This window comes from Microtus oregoni, unplaced genomic scaffold (assembly GCF_018167655.1).
Source record: "Microtus oregoni isolate MIOR12 unplaced genomic scaffold, Mior012 000016F_ref0000370, whole genome shotgun sequence".
Classification (NCBI taxonomy): domain Eukaryota; kingdom Metazoa; phylum Chordata; class Mammalia; order Rodentia; family Cricetidae; genus Microtus; species Microtus oregoni.
In genome coordinates this window covers 4,253,879-4,270,853 of record NW_024543075.1, presented here as the reverse complement: position 1 = coordinate 4,270,853, position 16,975 = coordinate 4,253,879, and the positions used below count along the sequence as shown (strand labels likewise).

The 16,975-nt window shown below is 46.0% G+C and overlaps 2 protein-coding genes across 2 annotated transcripts; one reads left to right on the top strand and one right to left on the bottom strand.

Annotated features, from left to right (window-relative positions):
• The first annotated feature begins 107 nt into the window (after positions 1-107).
• On the top strand, positions 108-13,626 carry Psmd13 (proteasome 26S subunit, non-ATPase 13). The gene is made up of 14 exons (XM_041667153.1): positions 108-125; positions 581-687; positions 1,786-1,864; positions 4,550-4,584; positions 4,669-4,724; positions 4,953-4,996; positions 5,167-5,253; positions 7,282-7,453; positions 8,702-8,781; positions 8,867-8,992; positions 11,673-11,735; positions 12,566-12,646; positions 12,755-12,871; positions 13,377-13,626. Exons 2-14 carry the CDS (start codon positions 593-595, stop codon positions 13,470-13,472), a joined length of 1,131 nt encoding a protein of 376 aa, XP_041523087.1. The 5' UTR covers positions 108-125; positions 581-592; the 3' UTR covers positions 13,473-13,626.
• A 508-nt stretch (positions 13,627-14,134) lies between these two features.
• Positions 14,135-15,551, bottom strand: LOC121458083 (cytochrome c oxidase subunit 8B, mitochondrial-like). The gene is made up of 2 exons (XM_041667209.1): positions 15,368-15,551; positions 14,135-14,277 (listed from the first exon to the last, which is right to left on the bottom strand). Exons 1-2 carry the CDS (start codon positions 15,476-15,478, stop codon positions 14,176-14,178), a joined length of 213 nt encoding a protein of 70 aa, XP_041523143.1. The 5' UTR covers positions 15,479-15,551; the 3' UTR covers positions 14,135-14,175.
• Positions 15,552-16,975: the final 1,424 nt, after the last annotated feature.

The following is a 16,975-nucleotide window of genomic DNA, read 5'->3' as shown; positions in this document are numbered from 1 at the left end:
CCACGTGCTTAGCTAAGCCCCGCCCGACACCCTTATCCCCGCCCCATCGTGCCAAGTCCCGCCCCCCCAGCACCATCATCACCCCGCCTCTGCCGCACACGGCGCCCAGCCCAGCTCCCGGCACGGTAACAGGGTCCGGTGCGGGCAGCTTCCCGTGCTATGGGACTCTGGGAAGCCAAACTCGGAGGCTTCCTCGGTTAACCCTGCGCTCGACCTTCTTGACCGGGAGGGTGATAACTAGTGCTCTCTGAGCGCTGACCGCGGTCAGGAATTTCATCACACCTAGTCCTCGCCAGACTCCATCCCTGTTTGAGGGGACCCACGTCCGAAGGCTTGAGGCCACGTGACCACTCGGTGACCAGCTGTCCCCAGGCAGCTCTACTCTTTAACGCCTCCAGGGGAGGGCCTAGTACGCGGGAGAAGTTTGGTCGATGCGGAGAACGCGGTTACCTTGACGACCGCGACCAGCCCGGACTGGGACGCTCCCGGCATGCCCCGCGCGGCGCGGTGCCGGAAGTGAGCGAGCACTTCCGTCCGCCATCCCTGCCGGTTCAGACTATTTGGTGTTTTCTGTTCTCAGGTCTCTGCAATCATGAAGGATGTGCCGGCCTTCTTACAGCAGAGCCAGAGCTCCGGGCCGGGCCAGGCCGCCATTTGGCACCGGTTGGAGGAGCTGTACACGAAGAAGTGAGCTCTGAGGGTGGACGGGAGGGAGAGGGGGCTGGGAGCGCCTGAAAGGGGCGACAGCCAAAGAAACATCTGTTGCCAGGGTTCTTGAATCTAGACTCCCTGCTTTCCATAAACGTACTGGCTGTGACAGGCTTTGTCTTCTGTATGGTCTTAACTAAAGGGGCTCGAGCTGGCCTGTGAATGCTAGCTCTCAATTCAGACAAGCAAATAGTTTTGAGGCTAAGGTGCCACCCCGTTTGACACACGGGCCCTGGTAATTTGTACTAAACCGCGGTATGATTGTCTACCGCTTGTAATTTCTTCTTGATTCTAGAATCGTTGATTCATCCTCCACTGCCCCTGTTTTGTTTTGTTTTTTTTTTGTTATATTTCCCATTGGCCTTTTGCCAGTGGAGAGATCTTAGTGCTTGCGTTTGATTAGAAACAGGATGAACTTCAGAACAGTTACAAATTGCTGACATTGATCTAGAGCGTTCCATGAAGAAACAGCTTTCCTGGAGAACCTTTCCACACAGACACTCATGTGTTTTGACGCTGTTCAGCAGTTTTCCACTATTAATGTTTTCACGATAAATTTTTCGGTGTTTGGTGGGTAACATGTTGTATGTTTCAAAGCACTTTATGTGCACTGTTAAATATTAGTCTTTAGCCATTGGGTGAAATGTGCTACGTCAGTGTCCTAAAGATGTAGATATTGGCATACTTTGATATTGGCTTATTTCATCCTTCATCTCATCCTTAGATGAGGAGACTCAGGATCAGCTTTCTATTCCTTCATGAGATATTCAGCTAATAAATAAGAGAGCACGGAGTTCAAAATATAGCTGTAGGATTGCAAAGTTCTTTCAGTTGACACTCAAAGTGAGTGCTGACGCAGTCTCAAAAGATGTTCTCCATTGTTACCTAAGAAAACCGAGTCTTGGGCTAAGTGACCAAGGGTAACAGAGTTAAGAAATGTACTTGAATTAATTGGCATATGCTTTAACTACTGTACTGGGCAGTGGGCCCTCAGTAGTGCTTGATGCTTCAAAGCTGAAGGTATCTGTTACTTCCTGTTAGTTTATATATGTGTCTGAAGCACTTTTTGTTTTTTAGGTTGTGGCATCAGCTCACACTTCAGGTGCTTGATTTTGTCCAGGACCCGTGCTTTGCCCAAGGAGATGGTCTCATTAAGGTAATGACTTGCCATACTAGGTCAGATTATGTTGGGTATACTCAAAGACTTTTTTAAAAAAAAAATTTATTGTGTGTGTATCAGAGAGAGAGAAAGAAAGAGAGAGAGCGCGCGCAATATGTGTGTAGATGCCCAAGGAGGCTAGAACTGAAAATGCTCTTAACTATCTCTGGGCTATCTCTCCAGTGCCTGTTCATTACTTTCTGTTTATTTGTTTGTTTGTTTGTTTGTTTGTTTGAGATAGGCTCTGACCGACCAGGAACTTGCTGTGTAGACCAGGCTGGAATCAAATTCACAGTCAACCTCCTTGGCCTTCCAGGTGCTGGCATTAAAAAGCATGTGCTATCATGCCTGGCTCTACTCCTGAACTTTTAAAGAAAAAGGATGGCCTTTGTGATGGTCACAGAAAGCTGCATCTTTTCAGCAATCACTTTGTGCCACGGACTCTTATAAGCACTATGCCCTCTGTGACAACACTGGGACAGTATTTTATCACTGTCTCTTCTTAATGTAATAGCAGACATAGATGAATCACCATAGGTCATGGCTAATAAATCACTGCATTGAAACAGACTTTCTGGTTTCTAAAAATGTTGACTAGAGCTGGAAACATGGCTCAATGGGAGTATGTGTTTAATAATATCCACAAGGCCTCTGACCTTACAGAACACTACCAACAAACAAACAAGGCTCTCTGAGCCTCACATAACACCACCACCAAACAAACAAACAAGCAAAATGAACCTGCACGGTGGCATACCTGTAATCCCAACACTTTGAAACTTGAGGCTGGAAGATCAGTTGTTCGAGACTAGCCTGGCTTACACAGAAAGATTAGTAAGGAGAGGGACCATTTAAAGAGCTCCCCTCACTTCCCAGTTCTTCCAGCCCATCCATGCACACTGGTTCCACTTGCCCAGAGATTTCTGTCCTGGGTAGTATAGAAAAGAGAATGTCTGCAGTTGAAGGTGAGAGAGCTGGAGGGGGCCTGCATGATATGCTGTCTCTGTAATAGCGCAGTTTTCGAGTTTTATCCGCAGAAAACATAGAAATGCACACTCTGCCCATGCCTCACAGATGTGCTGTCAGATACCCCTGGATTTCCTCAGCAGAAGCCTCTTTTCTCAACTCTTTCCCATGCCTCACAGATGCGCTGTCAGATACCCCTGGATTTCCTCAGCAGAAGCCTCTTTTCTCAACTCTGTCCTGCCGTTGTCTGATTTTGAAAGGGGAAGTTAGCTTGGACTCGTAGCTTGAGTTCTTACTCCTGGATACATTATATTGTGCATAATGAAGCTTACCGCTCACTACCTCTTCTCCTGGGGCTTAAGATCTTCTTGGGATTTTTATTTATCAGTTTGACATTTTATCACCCTTAAGAATTTGCAGTCACTTGTAAGCCTAAAGATTTTGCTGGGTGTTCTGTCTCTCAGATCATGTGGGAAAATGATAAATCAGACACGTTGCATATTCTATATCATAGTGGTGCATATTTATCCTTTTCTAGTCTTCAACTGATATACCCCTCCCCCTTGTTTTTTTTTTTTTTTTGAGGAGGTTTTTATGTATAAGAATGTTTCGCCTTTGTGTGTATGAGTACTGTGGGCATGGTTGGTGCTCTCAGAGGTTAGAGGAGGACGTCCGATCCCCTGGAATAGGTGTTAGGTATGGTTATAAACCATCACGTGGGTGGTGAGACCTGAACCCAGGTTCTCTGCAACAGCAGCAAGTGCTCTTAACCACCAAGCCACTTCTCCCATCCTTTTCTGTGTTTCTTAAACTAAGAATGTTACCGTTGGCTTGTTCTGTCTTCTCCAGTAGTTCAAGACCATCCTGAACCTCAGCATTTGCCTCTCATGGTGTGTCTGTAGTACTGGCTTAGTGTCTGAGGAGGTGCTTGTGTCTGCTGAGTGGCTAAGAAATGGTAACACAGGCCTATCGAAGACCTAGAACCTTCTGAAATCTGAAGGAACTCTATTCTGTTTGATTAGGAACGCTTCACCCTGGTGCAGCTATTGTACTGAGCACCTTGGAAGAACAATTTAGGATTTGATATTTAGGAGATTTTTTTTAAAAGATTTATTTATGTAAATGAGTGCTTTATCTTTCCAGAGAAAGGCATCAGATCCCACTATAGGTGGTTGTGAGCTACCATGTGATTGCTGGGAATTGAACTTAGGACCTCTGGATGAGCCCCAGTGCTCTTAACCGCTAAGCCATCTCTCCAACCCCTGATTTATTTTATTTTATTGTTTGTTTTTTTTTTTAAAGCAAACTCTCTTTGTAGCTCTGGGTGACCTGGAACTAGCTCTGTAGACCAGGATCACAAAGATCCGCCTGCCTCTGCCTCCCAAGTACTAGGATTAATGTCTTGCACCACCATCACCTACCTGGCTGTTTAGGAGACTCTTATAGACCAGTGTCATGAGTCTCAAAGCTAGGAGCTCTGGTTTTCTTCAGTAGTCTATTGGTGATCATTTATGCGACTCAAATAAGCCCTGAGATGGTTGGTTCTCCTATCATTCAGCAGAGGCTTAGGCAGTGCTTTCTATGTGACGTGCATTGTGGTTTGCACACTTGCACCTGACAGTCTCGGTGCTGCAGCTCTGACCAGGAGTAGTTTTCAGAGTCTGGTTTCACAGAGTGAAGCTTTCTCTGTACTAATTCTCCATCTTTGGTTTGCAGCTTTACGAAAACTTCATCAGTGAATTTGAACACAGGTAATCCCCTTTTGTTAGTTTTCTACTTTGAAAATAAATACATTAGTGGTTTTAACACTCAAAAACTGGTGATTTTTATTTCAGGGTAAACCCTTTGTCCCTGGTAGAAATAATTCTTCATGTGGTTAGACAGATGACCGGTAAGCCTCTGTTTGTTTCATAATAGAGAATACCAAATTGGCCAGGGTTAGTGATGCCCACTGAGGTGCCAGTACTGACCGAGCAGTGATGACAGCCTGAGTCACATAGTCCCAGGCTAGCATCAGTGCACTTGAGAGAGAAATGTCACTGTTTTCTTGCCTAAAGATGTCTTAGGTGGTAAAAAGCTGCTGTTGGTAGGTCTGACTTTGTTCATGTTTCTATTCTAGATCCTAATGTGGCTCTTACTTTCCTGGAAAAGACTCGTGAGAAGGTAAATATGAAGTTTGAAAGGCATTTTCTGATGTATATGTGATTCGTAATGTATGTCTACTCATGTAGAAGTCACATTCCTGGTTTCAAGTCAATGCCCAAGGAACAACTCGCTTTACAGTTTCTGATGTTCCCTTTTTCTTTACTTTCTTTTTTTTTAAATCTCTTCAGGTTAAAAGTAGTGATGAAGCAGTGATCTTGTGTAAAACAGCTATCGGGGCTCTGAAACTAAACATCGGGGATCTCCAGGCTACGAAGGTGAGAGCACAATAATTCGTACCTTCTCATGTTCTGACCTAGATTTCCCCGTTGTTTACTCTTTGCCACCTGATTGTTTTGTTTGTTTGGTTTTGCTTTTGTTTTGTTCTGTTTTGTTTTCCCATTTAAGGTTAAGTTGCTGTGAAGACGTTTACTCCCTGTGGCTGTCCATCTAGTCAGGACTCCTCGTGGTCTCAGTTGTGTAAAGCCTGTGGGCTCTCATCATGGCAGGCGATATGTTTCCCTGTTCTCTTTCTTCCTCTTGTGTTGTTGAAGTTTCCTGTCTGTATTTATGCCTTTAAAAAAGAGAGATTTAGCCAAATGGTAGTGGTAGGGGCACACACCTTTAATCCCAGCATTCAGGAGGCAGAGGCGGATGGATCTCTGAGTTCAAGGCCAGCCTGGTCTACAAGAGCTAGTTCCAGGACAGGCTCCAAAGCTACAGAGAAACCCTGTCTCAAAAAAGCCAGGAGGAAAAAAGAGAGAGAGAGAGAGATTTGTTTTTATCTTATGTGTGTCTGTGCATCACGTGCATGCAGTGCCAGTGGAGGCCTGAAGGAGGGCATTGCATCCTCTAGAACTGGAATTATAGCTGCCATGTGGGTACCAGGAACTGAAGCTGGGTCCACTGCAAGAGCAGCAAGTACTCTTAATGGCTGTACCATCTCTTTGATCCCGTTTGTGCTGTTTTTCGTTTTTGTCCAGTTTGTGAGACAGGCATGAATAGAGGTGGCAGTGAGCCTAACATAACTAACATGGTGGTTGTGCGTGTTTATCCACAGACGCCAGTGCAAAAACAAGTTTTGCCTTCATTTTGGTAACCATAATGTTAACAAAAATAGTGGAAGTAGTGGTTGAAAGTGTTTGTTTTCATTGGCCTAAAAAGTCCTCTCTTGTTGCTTCCTCGTCCCAATCACATGCATCCTAACTACATTTGCTTGAGGAATTTAAGACACATCAAAAGCTATGACACAATGAGGAGTGCTGTCTGGGCGTTCTGGGATGTCAGCCAGTCCCCCAGCAGGCCCATCTCACCCGTGTGCACCAGTTACTGTTCTTGTTGCTATGACCACATAACTGACAAGAAGAAACTTATGGGATGGAAGTTTATGCAGGGAAGACTTGGCTGCAGGACCAAGAAGTGATTGGTTATGTTGGTCTGCAGTCAAGAAACAGAGAAAAGCTGATGCTTAGCAATTTCTTCATTTTTTTTTTTTTTAGTCCAAGACTGCTGCTCTTGGAATGGTGCCAACATTTAGGGTGGGTCTTCCTGCCTCATTTACCCCAATCTAGAAAGTCCCTCACAGACATGCTTAGAGGTTGTCTTCTGGGTGATTCTAGATCCTCTCAAGTGGATAAATTAACTGGAGATACATATAAATATCTTGGTCTTCCCTAGCCCGGTTCGTAAGTTGGTATGTGTAGGCCGTTCATTTTTACCCCGGGTGCTATCCCATTGTATACGTGTTTTATAGCTTATGTAGCTATTCTCCTGTAAAGGAACTTGAGCTGTTTATTGCATTACAAGTGCTGTTCATGTTAGCATTTCTTACTTGGTCTCCCTGTGCTTGGCCAGTCCCCTGGGTGTGTGTCTGAAGGTGGTAGTGTGAGGTGTTTTACTAAACCTTGCAGGCCCCTCTGAAGCTCCCTGTTTCCGGCTTTTGATATTTTCACGCTATTTACTTCTTCATGACCCAGTGGAAGTCAGGTGGTTTAATTTTGCATTTCTCAGCTGCTGGTGGTTTGCAGCAACCCCACTCCCACCTCTGCTTCTCTTAATTGCCTGTTGCTGTCTTTGCTGCTTGTCTACTGCGTCCTTCACATTTTCTTGCTCGTTACCTCATAGGATGTGGAGTTACACAGCCTATAAATGTCTTCTGCCAGTCTATAGCTTGCCTTTGTATTTTATTCTATGTTTTGGATGAACCCAAGTTTTCATTTTTGTAGTCAGTCTAACTAATGTTATCAGTCTTTGTGTCACTTTAAAGATCTTTTAAGCTGAAAGGCGATTTTACTTCTTGTGTGTAGGAAACCATTGAAGATGTTGAAGAGATGCTCAACAATCTCCCTGGGGTGACATCAGTTCACAGTCGTTTCTATGACCTCTCCAGTAAATACTATCAAACAATCGGAAACCATGCGTCCTACTATAAAGATGCTCTACGGTTTCTGGGCTGTGTCGACATCAAGGATCTGCCAGGTACACTGGGCCCTCACACTTCTCAGCACTCAGAGATCCATGGCTGAGCATAGCAGCTGTGAGGTGCTGAAGAGGGCTTAGCTCTGTCAGGGGCACATCACTTTTAAAGCGGAAAGCTTTGTGTACATTCTCAGTTTTACATCTTATGTTCTCTGGTGTTGATTCAAATCCATGCAAGCCCATCTTTCTCAGTCTCTTCACTCTTCTGTAGGTCCGTCTTAGAAGCTGAGTCAGATCCTATAGGTATTGTAGTGGTGTGCCTCTCCAACCCTCTACAGTTAGTTAGACTGACTATAAAAATGAAAACTTGGGTTCATCCAAAATATAGAATAAAATACAAAGGCAAGCTGTAGACTGGCAGAAGACATTTATAGGCTGTGTAACTCCACATCCTATGAGGTAACGAGCAAGAAAATGTGAAGGACACAGTAGACAAGCAGCAAAGACAGCAACAGGCAATTAAGAGAAGCAGAGGTGGGAGTGGGGTTGCTGCAAACCACCAGCAGCTGAGAAATATGATTCCATATCCCTACAGCTGAGACCTTTGCTCTAAAAGGAGTATTTCATACTGTGGAAATAAATTACAGAGTCTTTTGGGAATCTGAAAATGGAAGGAAAAGTAACCAGAGAATTTTGGTGAAAATAAAAGGAGAGTAAGTTTGGAAGAAATTTTCAACATTTTTTTCTTTCTTTTTTTTTTTTTTTTGGATTTTCGAGACAGGGTTTCTCTGTAGTTTTTTGGTTTTTTGGTTCCTGTCCTGGAACTAGCTCTTGTAGACCAGGCTCAACATTTTCTTGAATGTGCTGTTGGTGGTAAGGAGACTGGCCACTCCTGAAAATGCTGATAAAGCTTTGATTGCTATCTCTAAGCAGAAATATATTAGAAAAGCAACTACTTTAGCCAAGAGACAAGAAAGCAGTCTATTATTCCATCTAAAGAGCTTCAGACTGTTATAACATGAGCCAGCTGTAAGGGTAAAGACTCTTACTAACCCAGTAAGTACTACAAACTGAACGGTACGGTAGATAGATCGCATATCTCTATGGAATAAATTTTAAATAAGTGGTATTTCCACAAAGTTCATGTCTCCATGGTTCTAGTATAACCTGAATTCTAGCACTTTTGAAGAGGTAGCTTATACTGAGGTGTGGTACTAGACCCATTCTGATAATGGTTTCTGTACTTTGTTACATGAGTTTTATAAGGCCAAACAGGACTGGGATGTGACTGACTGTGTCATTTTGTAGTGTCAGAACAACAGGAGAGAGCCTTCACGTTGGGGCTTGCTGGACTTCTTGGAGAGGGAGTTTTTAACTTCGGAGAGCTTGTAAGTTGGCCTAGCACAGATTCCTTAACAGTGTGGGGAAAAGAAAGTCTGACTTTGTGCCAGCTTACTGTCTCTGTCCCCACAGCTCATGCACCCTGTGCTGGAGTCACTGAGGAACACTGACCGGCAGTGGCTAATTGACACTCTGTATGCTTTCAACAGTGGTGATGTAGATAGGTTCCAGACCCTGAAGTCTGCCTGGGGCCAGCAGGTAGGTTTCATATGCCCCTGTGTTTCCTTCCAACAAGGATTCCGTAAGCCTCTACTCTACACTCACCAGATACCCGGGAGGATCTAGGCATAGACAGGACATGGGCAGGCCAGGCTTAATCTTCCAGAAACAAGGCATTAAGAGGTCTGGGTCACCCATGAGAGGCACAATGTGCTCCTCTGTCTGTGCTGGGTAAGGTGCATTATAGGCCTCCTAAGGGAAATGGTGTCTGTGTGATCTTGAATGAGTGAAGAGATTCAGGGGAACAGAGGGAAAGACAACTCAGCAGTTGTTGAAGTGAAAAGTGTGTGTGGCCAGCATGAGCAGGCAGTCCCCAGGGACACAGTGTAGCAAGGAGAACAGAGCAGGAACAGACACTGAATAAAAAAGCCAAGATCAGTAGTAATTAGCCAAAGGTGCTTAACAGTAAGTCAAACTTGTTTTATTTTGTTTATTTTGATTTTGTTTTTGTTTTTTTGAGACAGAGTTTCTCTGTAGCCCTGGCTGTCCTGGAACTAGCTCTTGTAGACCAGGCTGGCCTTGAACTAAGAGATCCGCCTGCCTCTGCCTCCTGAGTGTTGGGATTAAAGGCGTTCTTAATCATGTATGTGTGATTGTGTGCATTCATATGTGTTCATATATGTTCACATATTTGTGTAAATGCATGTGGGACACAAAGTTGATATCAGGAGTCTTTCTCAGCCATGTTCCACCTTATTCACTTAAGATGAGGTGTGGCTAGAATTTTCTTTGGGCTGCCAAGTAAAGACATGGAAACATATTATTAATTATGAATGCTTGACCTTAGCTTAAGCTTGTCCCACTATCTCTTTTAAAATAATTTAACCTGTTTCTATTCATCTACACTTTGCCTCAAGGCTTTTTACCTTTCTTTCATTCCATGTGTCCTACTTTTCCTTCTTCTTCTTTGTCTGGCTAGCTGGTCCCTGGTCTGTCTGTCTGTCTTTTTTTCTTCTTCTTCTGAGCCTAAATTTCTCTTCCTGTTGATTCTCCCTGCCAGGAAGTCCCACCTATATTTCATCCCTCACTATTGGCCATTCAGCTTTTTATTAAACCAATCAGGTGCCGTAGGCAGGCAAGGTGAAACAGCAACATATCTTTCCATAGTTAGACAAATACATCACATCTTTCCATAGTTAGACAAATACATCACATCTTTCCATAGTTAGACAAATACATCACATCTTTCCATAGTTAGACAAATACATCACATCTTTCCATAGTTAGACAAATACATCACATCTTTCCATAGTTAGACAAATACAACACATCTTTCCATAGTTAGACAAATACATCACATCTTTCCATAGTTAGACAAATACATCACATCTTTCCATAGTTAGACAAATACATCACATCTTTCCATAGTTAGACAAATACAACACATCTTTCCATAGTTAGACAAATACATCACATCTTTACATAGTTAGACAAATAGTCCACACTTGAGTCTACCACTTGAGCCAGAACTTGCCTATATGGCTAGTCTTGCTAACCAGTTTCTTCTGAAGATCCCCTGTCTCTGCCTATTCAGGTTAGAGTTCCAGGTGAGCAGCCATGCCACCTGGTGGCCCACCTGGCATTACTTGAGTTCTGAATATCTAAAGTCCAATCCTCTTGTTCACATGGCAGACACTCTATTCTCTGAGCCTTCTCTCTCAGCCTGGCCACGTCTCTCTTTTAAAATGAAATTACTAAAAGTAAATATTTCTAAAATATCAAGTGTGGTAGGAACTAGTTATGTTGTTCTTGTACTTTCCTGAAACTTTGGGCTTTCTTAATAATTCAGTAAAAAACTTGTAAAATGTATGTGTACTAGAGGAGGGTGGGTAGGAGTGAAGGGACTGAGAAGACAGAAAGCACTGGGTCCAGCGAGACTTGGCTGCAGTGGGTTCACATGTCAGCAAAATGAGCCACCTACAAAGGAAGGTGGAGCCAGCTACTGTGGTTCATGCCTAGAGTCCGCTGAGGTCAGAGGGTCACTTGAGACTAGGAGTCAGAGACCAGCCAAGACAGACAGACTGGCTTGCTGTGGCAATGTACAAGAAGAAAAAAGATTCAGGGGGATGTCTACATAAATATCCCTGCTGGGACTTTCCTTGGCAGAGTATGACCTGTTTTTGTTTTTTATTCTGAGACACTGTCTCTCCATATTGTTCTGGTTTGTCTTAAACTCCTAGGATCAAGTAATCCTCCTGCCTCAGCTCTAAAGTGCTGGAACCACAGGTATGCCAGCTGCAGCCTTGCTAAAGAATGTGTTCTAGTTCTCACTAGTAAGATTTTCTATTGTGAATTAACCACTGGCTCTTTTGACTCAGCACAGGCCACTAGTTCTTAAGTACTTTCAGCAGACCGTGTTTGCTGACCAACATGCAGTACCACCCAGAACCTTTCAAGACACAAGACCTGTTGTTTGCTGGAGGTGCCTCCACCAAGAGTCTTGAGGTTCCTGTTCATGGTGTTTGTAACATCAGTGTAAATCCTGTTTCGTACATTTCTGAGTACATGCCCGTGAGTCAGTTTCTTCTTCAGATTCTCTGAGACAAAGGGATTTAGTATCACTAGTGAGCCTCAACTACCCACAGTGTAAAATATTTTCTTTTGTTTGACCCATAGTAGAGTTTCAGAACCCATGTTTCTCTCTTTCTGTATTTCCCAGCCTGACTTAGCAGCCAACGAGGCCCAGCTTCTGAGGAAGATCCAGTTGTTGTGCCTTATGGAGGTAAGAAGCACCCAGGGATCCCTGTCCGTAGTACTTGACAGGGCTCAGGAGCTCGCTAGGCCTGTGAGCTGGCCTGCCTCTCCTAAGTAGTTTTCTTCTCGTGGCTTCGCTCTTAACTTGTGTCCTCCTTCTTGCCACTACTCATTCACTTCTCTCCTGAGTGTCAAACTGTGGGTTTTCAGGCTTGACAGCAAGCGCCTTTACCCCCTGGATCATCTCCTTGGCCTGTGAGTTTGTCTTAGACAGGCTCCATTAGACAGCACTTCATAAGTTATCCCTGCCCATTGAACCTGAACTGTCTCTGTGACACACCCTTTCTATCCATGTACTTTTCTGTTTTCTCTGTTAGAATGTGAGCTTCTGGAAGGATTGCAGTGTGCATTTCCAGTTTCCTGAAGTGGTCCCTGTACAAGGGACTTGGTGGCCTCGACTACCTGGTCAAGGAATGCACATTTGTTCTTGTCAAACATTCCTTTACAGTTTGCTTTTTCCTTTAACTGTCTCTGAGCATTTACAACTTGTTTGTAGTAGACGCTAGGTTAGGAAACTTGAGTACTTGCGTATGAGGCTAATAAGACGATCTGTATTTTCAGATCTTTTTTTTCCTTAAGTCCAGGCTCTCACTATGTTACCCTGACCCCACCTGGAATTTGCTATGTAGACCAGACTGATCTCAGCTTAACAGAGATCTACATATCTCTGCCTTCTGAGTGCTGTGATTAAAGGCATATACAACCATGCCCACAGAACAACTTTCAACTTTTGACCAAAAAAATCTTTAAAAACAATCTCTGACCACTTTTGCTTAGAAGAATGGTTCTGTTTTTCAGATGACTTTCACACGACCTGCCAACCACAGACAACTCACTTTTGAAGAAATTGCCAAAAGTGCCAAAATCACTGTGAACAAGGTATAGTTCTTGGACTTGGGGTATCAGCAGCAGAGCTGCCCAAGACAGAAGTCTGACCTTGGCGAGGACTGTGCTCCCAGCGTGTCTCATGTAAGCCCCTTTGCTCAGGTGGAGTTGCTGGTGATGAAGGCGCTCTCAGTGGGGCTGGTGAGAGGCAGCATAGACGAGGTGGACAAGCGGGTTCATATGACCTGGGTGCAGCCCCGCGTGCTGGACTTGCAGCAGGTAAGGGACTGAGCTCCTGCTCACCTTTATGGACTTGGGTTATCCAGTGCTGTCTTAGTTTTATGTGAACAGAAGCCATTTAGGAAGAAGACACAAGGTAGTGCAGATGGGATTACTGCTGCAGAGACCCAGGTCATGCACACCCGGGGTCTGAACCCAGCATTTAGAGGCTTACTCTGACAACAGTGCTAACTGTGCCCGTGAGGCCTTCTAATCCCAAAATTGGTACTCTGATCAGACGTGTTCCTGGTTTGTGAGTTAATCCCATATCCTTACTCATATTTTCTGGATATTTGATCCTGTGATTTCCTCCATTCCTTTCCTTTCATGTGAGTTTTTAGAGCGTCCTTGTGATAAGAATTGGCACAGTGACCTATCACACACCTCCCCCTTCAGCTCTATTGTCCTTAGTGTTACCCTGAGAAAGAACTAGGGATTTAGCACTACCACATAGGGCCTGTGCTCCCTTCTAGCCTGACACCCATGTGATCTGGTTTGTCTTTAGATCAAGGGGATGAAGGACCGCCTGGAGCTGTGGTGCACTGACGTGAAGAGCATGGAGATGCTGGTGGAACACCAGGCTCAAGACATCCTCACGTAGTGACCCAGTGTCCCACAGACCCTGCCTCACCTTGCAAGGCATTTCTGTGGCCCCTGAAACCATCAGCAGAGATCTGTATTGGATTGGCATGGAGTTTGGGATCCTGCTAGGAGTCGGAACTGTTCTTGCTATTAAAACAGATATCTTTCATTGATGGGGTTTGTTTACTTGGAGAAGGCTCCTGTGTGGGGTGTTTTGTAACCTGCAAGGGGTGGGAGGGGGACCCCAGGCCTAGATGATGAGGAAGGGAAGGAATGGGAATGGGGACAGAGTAGTCTCCACCCAAATCCACTTGAGTGGTCCTTTTCCAGCGTGGTCTGAGAATGCTCCTATAATAAATGCCTTTGCTTTGTTCTGCTGATGCTTCTGGTTTTGGACTTCGCTTCTTGGGCAGTCCTGTGCCTGAAGAAGCCAGCGGGTTGATAAGGATTAGCCTCACTCCTCCCCTGCAATGCACAAGGAGGTTGTCATCAAGGAAGTGTGTGTGTGTGTGTGTGTGTGTGTGTGTGTGTGTGTGCGTGCGTGCGTGTGTTGTCAAACAGGGGAGGCATTCGATCCGTTTCGCAGCCCTCTTTAGGGCTTTCTCAGACACAGGCTTCCACACTCACCACCTGGCATCACCGGGACACTGGACAGTCTAAGTAGCAAGCACAATCAAGCAGTAGGTAGATAGAAGAGTTTAATCTTTCAGGGCTCTGCCGCTTCATGCTGTGGAGCTTTTCTTATAGCTCTCCAAGTGAGATAAGACCCATCCTGCAGGAACCAAGAGGCCGACGAATATGACCGTGATCCCCACAGCCTGCTCCTGTGGAAAGATAAACATGAATCCATAGACCATGCCTGGCCACTGGGCAGGGAAACTTCCCTGTCCTTGGAGCCCTGCAGTGTGGGCCTTCTGCCTCAGCTAGAAGCCTCCCCATGGCTAGAGATCACTGCCATTGCTTTCCCTCTCTCTCAGTTGGCCAGCCATAGTCCCCATTTGCCTTCTGCGTCTCTCAGCAGTGCTGTGAGCGAGCAGGCTCTGCTGCGTCAGTGAGTTTGGCAGCCTTGAGTCCTTGCAGGGGAGAATGACCTCAGACACGGGGAGAAACAGCCTTGGGCCCAAAAGCCCAAGGTACTGCACAGCTACAGCAGCTGCCAGCAAGGCAAAGGTTCGCTCGGCCCCCTGATCACAGCCGAATGTTCCAGGGTGCTGTGCAGAATAGTAGAACAATTAAGGTTCCCGTTGTTATAAACAAGCACAGGGCTTTTCCTGAAAGCAGTTCCATTCAGAAGCAAACTGGGTGATGTCAGATACCTGCCCCACATGGGTGTCCAATGTGTGCAGCAGTGACCCCATTAGGGAGCCCTGTGTTCTCAGTAGCTTTACTTCGCAACTCAGGCATGAACGGCATGGCACTGAGTTTCCCTGCCAAACAAGGCTGGGGCTCTGAATTTAAGCAAATCTGGCATAGAATAGGAATCTTAGTTTGGACCATGTCATAGCTGTATGCTTGTAACCACATGGCCTGGTTCTTGGATTAATTCATACTCAGACCGACACACTTCATATGTGGGACTCCATTGGGCATGCTGCCGACTAGTTTCACCCTCAGAACACCCCACCTTTTCCTGTAACAGTGGAGTACACACCCCGATCCAAGCCCTGCACCCACTTCAATTCTGTGCCCCCTAGTTCTGTCACTGTTGACCTTGGCCAAAGGTATGTGAGGCCTGAGGAAAGTCCCCACCCCGCCAATTTGTAGCCCTTTGAGAGCCTGGCCACAAGCAGTGGTGCCAGAACCCCTCCTGGCATTCAGACCCTGATATCTAGTGCCACAGCCACCCCTCCATTATCACCTCAATCTTCCCTGTCGCCCCGAAACCCGGGAAATGCTACCTTAGAAGTTACTCACCATAGCAGAAGTGGGGGCTTTGGCTACTTTGGCAGAGATATGGGCTTTGGGAACCACTGTAGACTTCACAGAAGCTTGGAGCAGCTTCAGGACAGAGGGGAGCCTTGGCATGATTCTCAGGTTGCGCTCCTTCCTTGGCCCCAAAGAGGTACCCTGGGTGTCCGCTGCACGTCCTCTGCTCACTTTGACCGTTAGGGCTTTTTATAGCTGGGCTGGGCAACTGCAGCTGTCTCTTGTCACAAGACTTGGCAGAGAGGATGCCTGTCAGTAGCTGGGCGAGAACCATCCTGCTCTGTGAACCTGCTAGGAGCCCCTCAAAATGTAGGGATATGGCATGGGCCCTTGTGAACAAGACTAACTTCTTTGCAGAAAAAGACCTTAATGGGATAGGCCCAGGAATTAAAATGCAAGAGGTGTGGCATACTTTAAAATAAACCTTAAATCTCGGGGTATCAGCCAGGCATGGTAGTGCACGCCTTTAATCCCAGAACTTGGGAGGCAGAGGCAGGTGGATCTCCAAGTTCGAGGTCAGCCTGGTCCACAGAGCAGGACACCCAGTGCTACACAGAGAAATCCTGTCTCAAAACAAGGCAGCAAGCCGGGCAGTGGTGGCGCATGCCTTTAATCCCAGCACTTGGGAGGCAGAGGTAGGCGGATCTCTGTGAGTTCGAGACCAGCCTGGTCTACAAGAGCTAGTTCCAGGACAGGCTCCAAAACCACAGAGAAACCCTGTCTCGAAAAACCAAAAAAAAAAAAAAAAAAAAAAAACAAGGCAGCAACAAAAGATTTTGGGGTATCAGCCGAACAGTAACATACAGAACCTGTGTTGAAGTTCTGTGACATGTTCCTGGGTGAGCCACTGGCCTTGCTATTCTCACGTGGTACACTGAACCAGCGGCCCTATTGTCCTGAGTCTATTCACTGGAGGTTGAGGCACCGCGGGGGAGTTTCTTCAGGGAGCCATATACCTCCACATGGTAAATGGCCTCACAGTCATGCTGCAAAGGAGCAAAAGTGGAACAAAGAGCAGGCACCTGCTGCGTGCCAACTGTGGGCAGGAGCCTCGACTGTCTCCAGGCGGAGGAAGGGCAAGTCCCTCCTCTTACCCCACTTGACTTCTGCCAAATGCAAATGGCCCTTTTCCAGCATTGTCTCAGCCTTGCTGGGCTTGGTTGCTGGCTTCCCTCCCATCTCATTTAGTCTCTTCCTGACCTCCGGCTAACCCCAAGCTCTTCAGTCTCCATCTGATCTGTTCAGACCTCTAGCCCTGGACCAGTCTGCCGCAGCACTGCCAGCTTCTCAGTCATGATCTGGAATGGCTCTCCCCACCTCAGGGCCAAGTTCCGTGGCCCTCAAATGTTTTTCCCCAACAGCAGCCTCTTTCGTCTGGAGTTCACACTCCGCTTCCAGCCTCCCCTCCCCGTGTAGCACCACATCCCCAAGAGATCAGCTCCCCATCTTCCCACAGTCTACCTTCAACCATCTCTACTTTGACCTCTGTACATTATCTCAGACAATTCTTGTAAAGCGGTCGTCATTACTGCCTGTGCGCTACATTCTGCTCCGGGCTCAATGCACTCCCTCCTCCACAGCCCCCCCAGGCCCGAG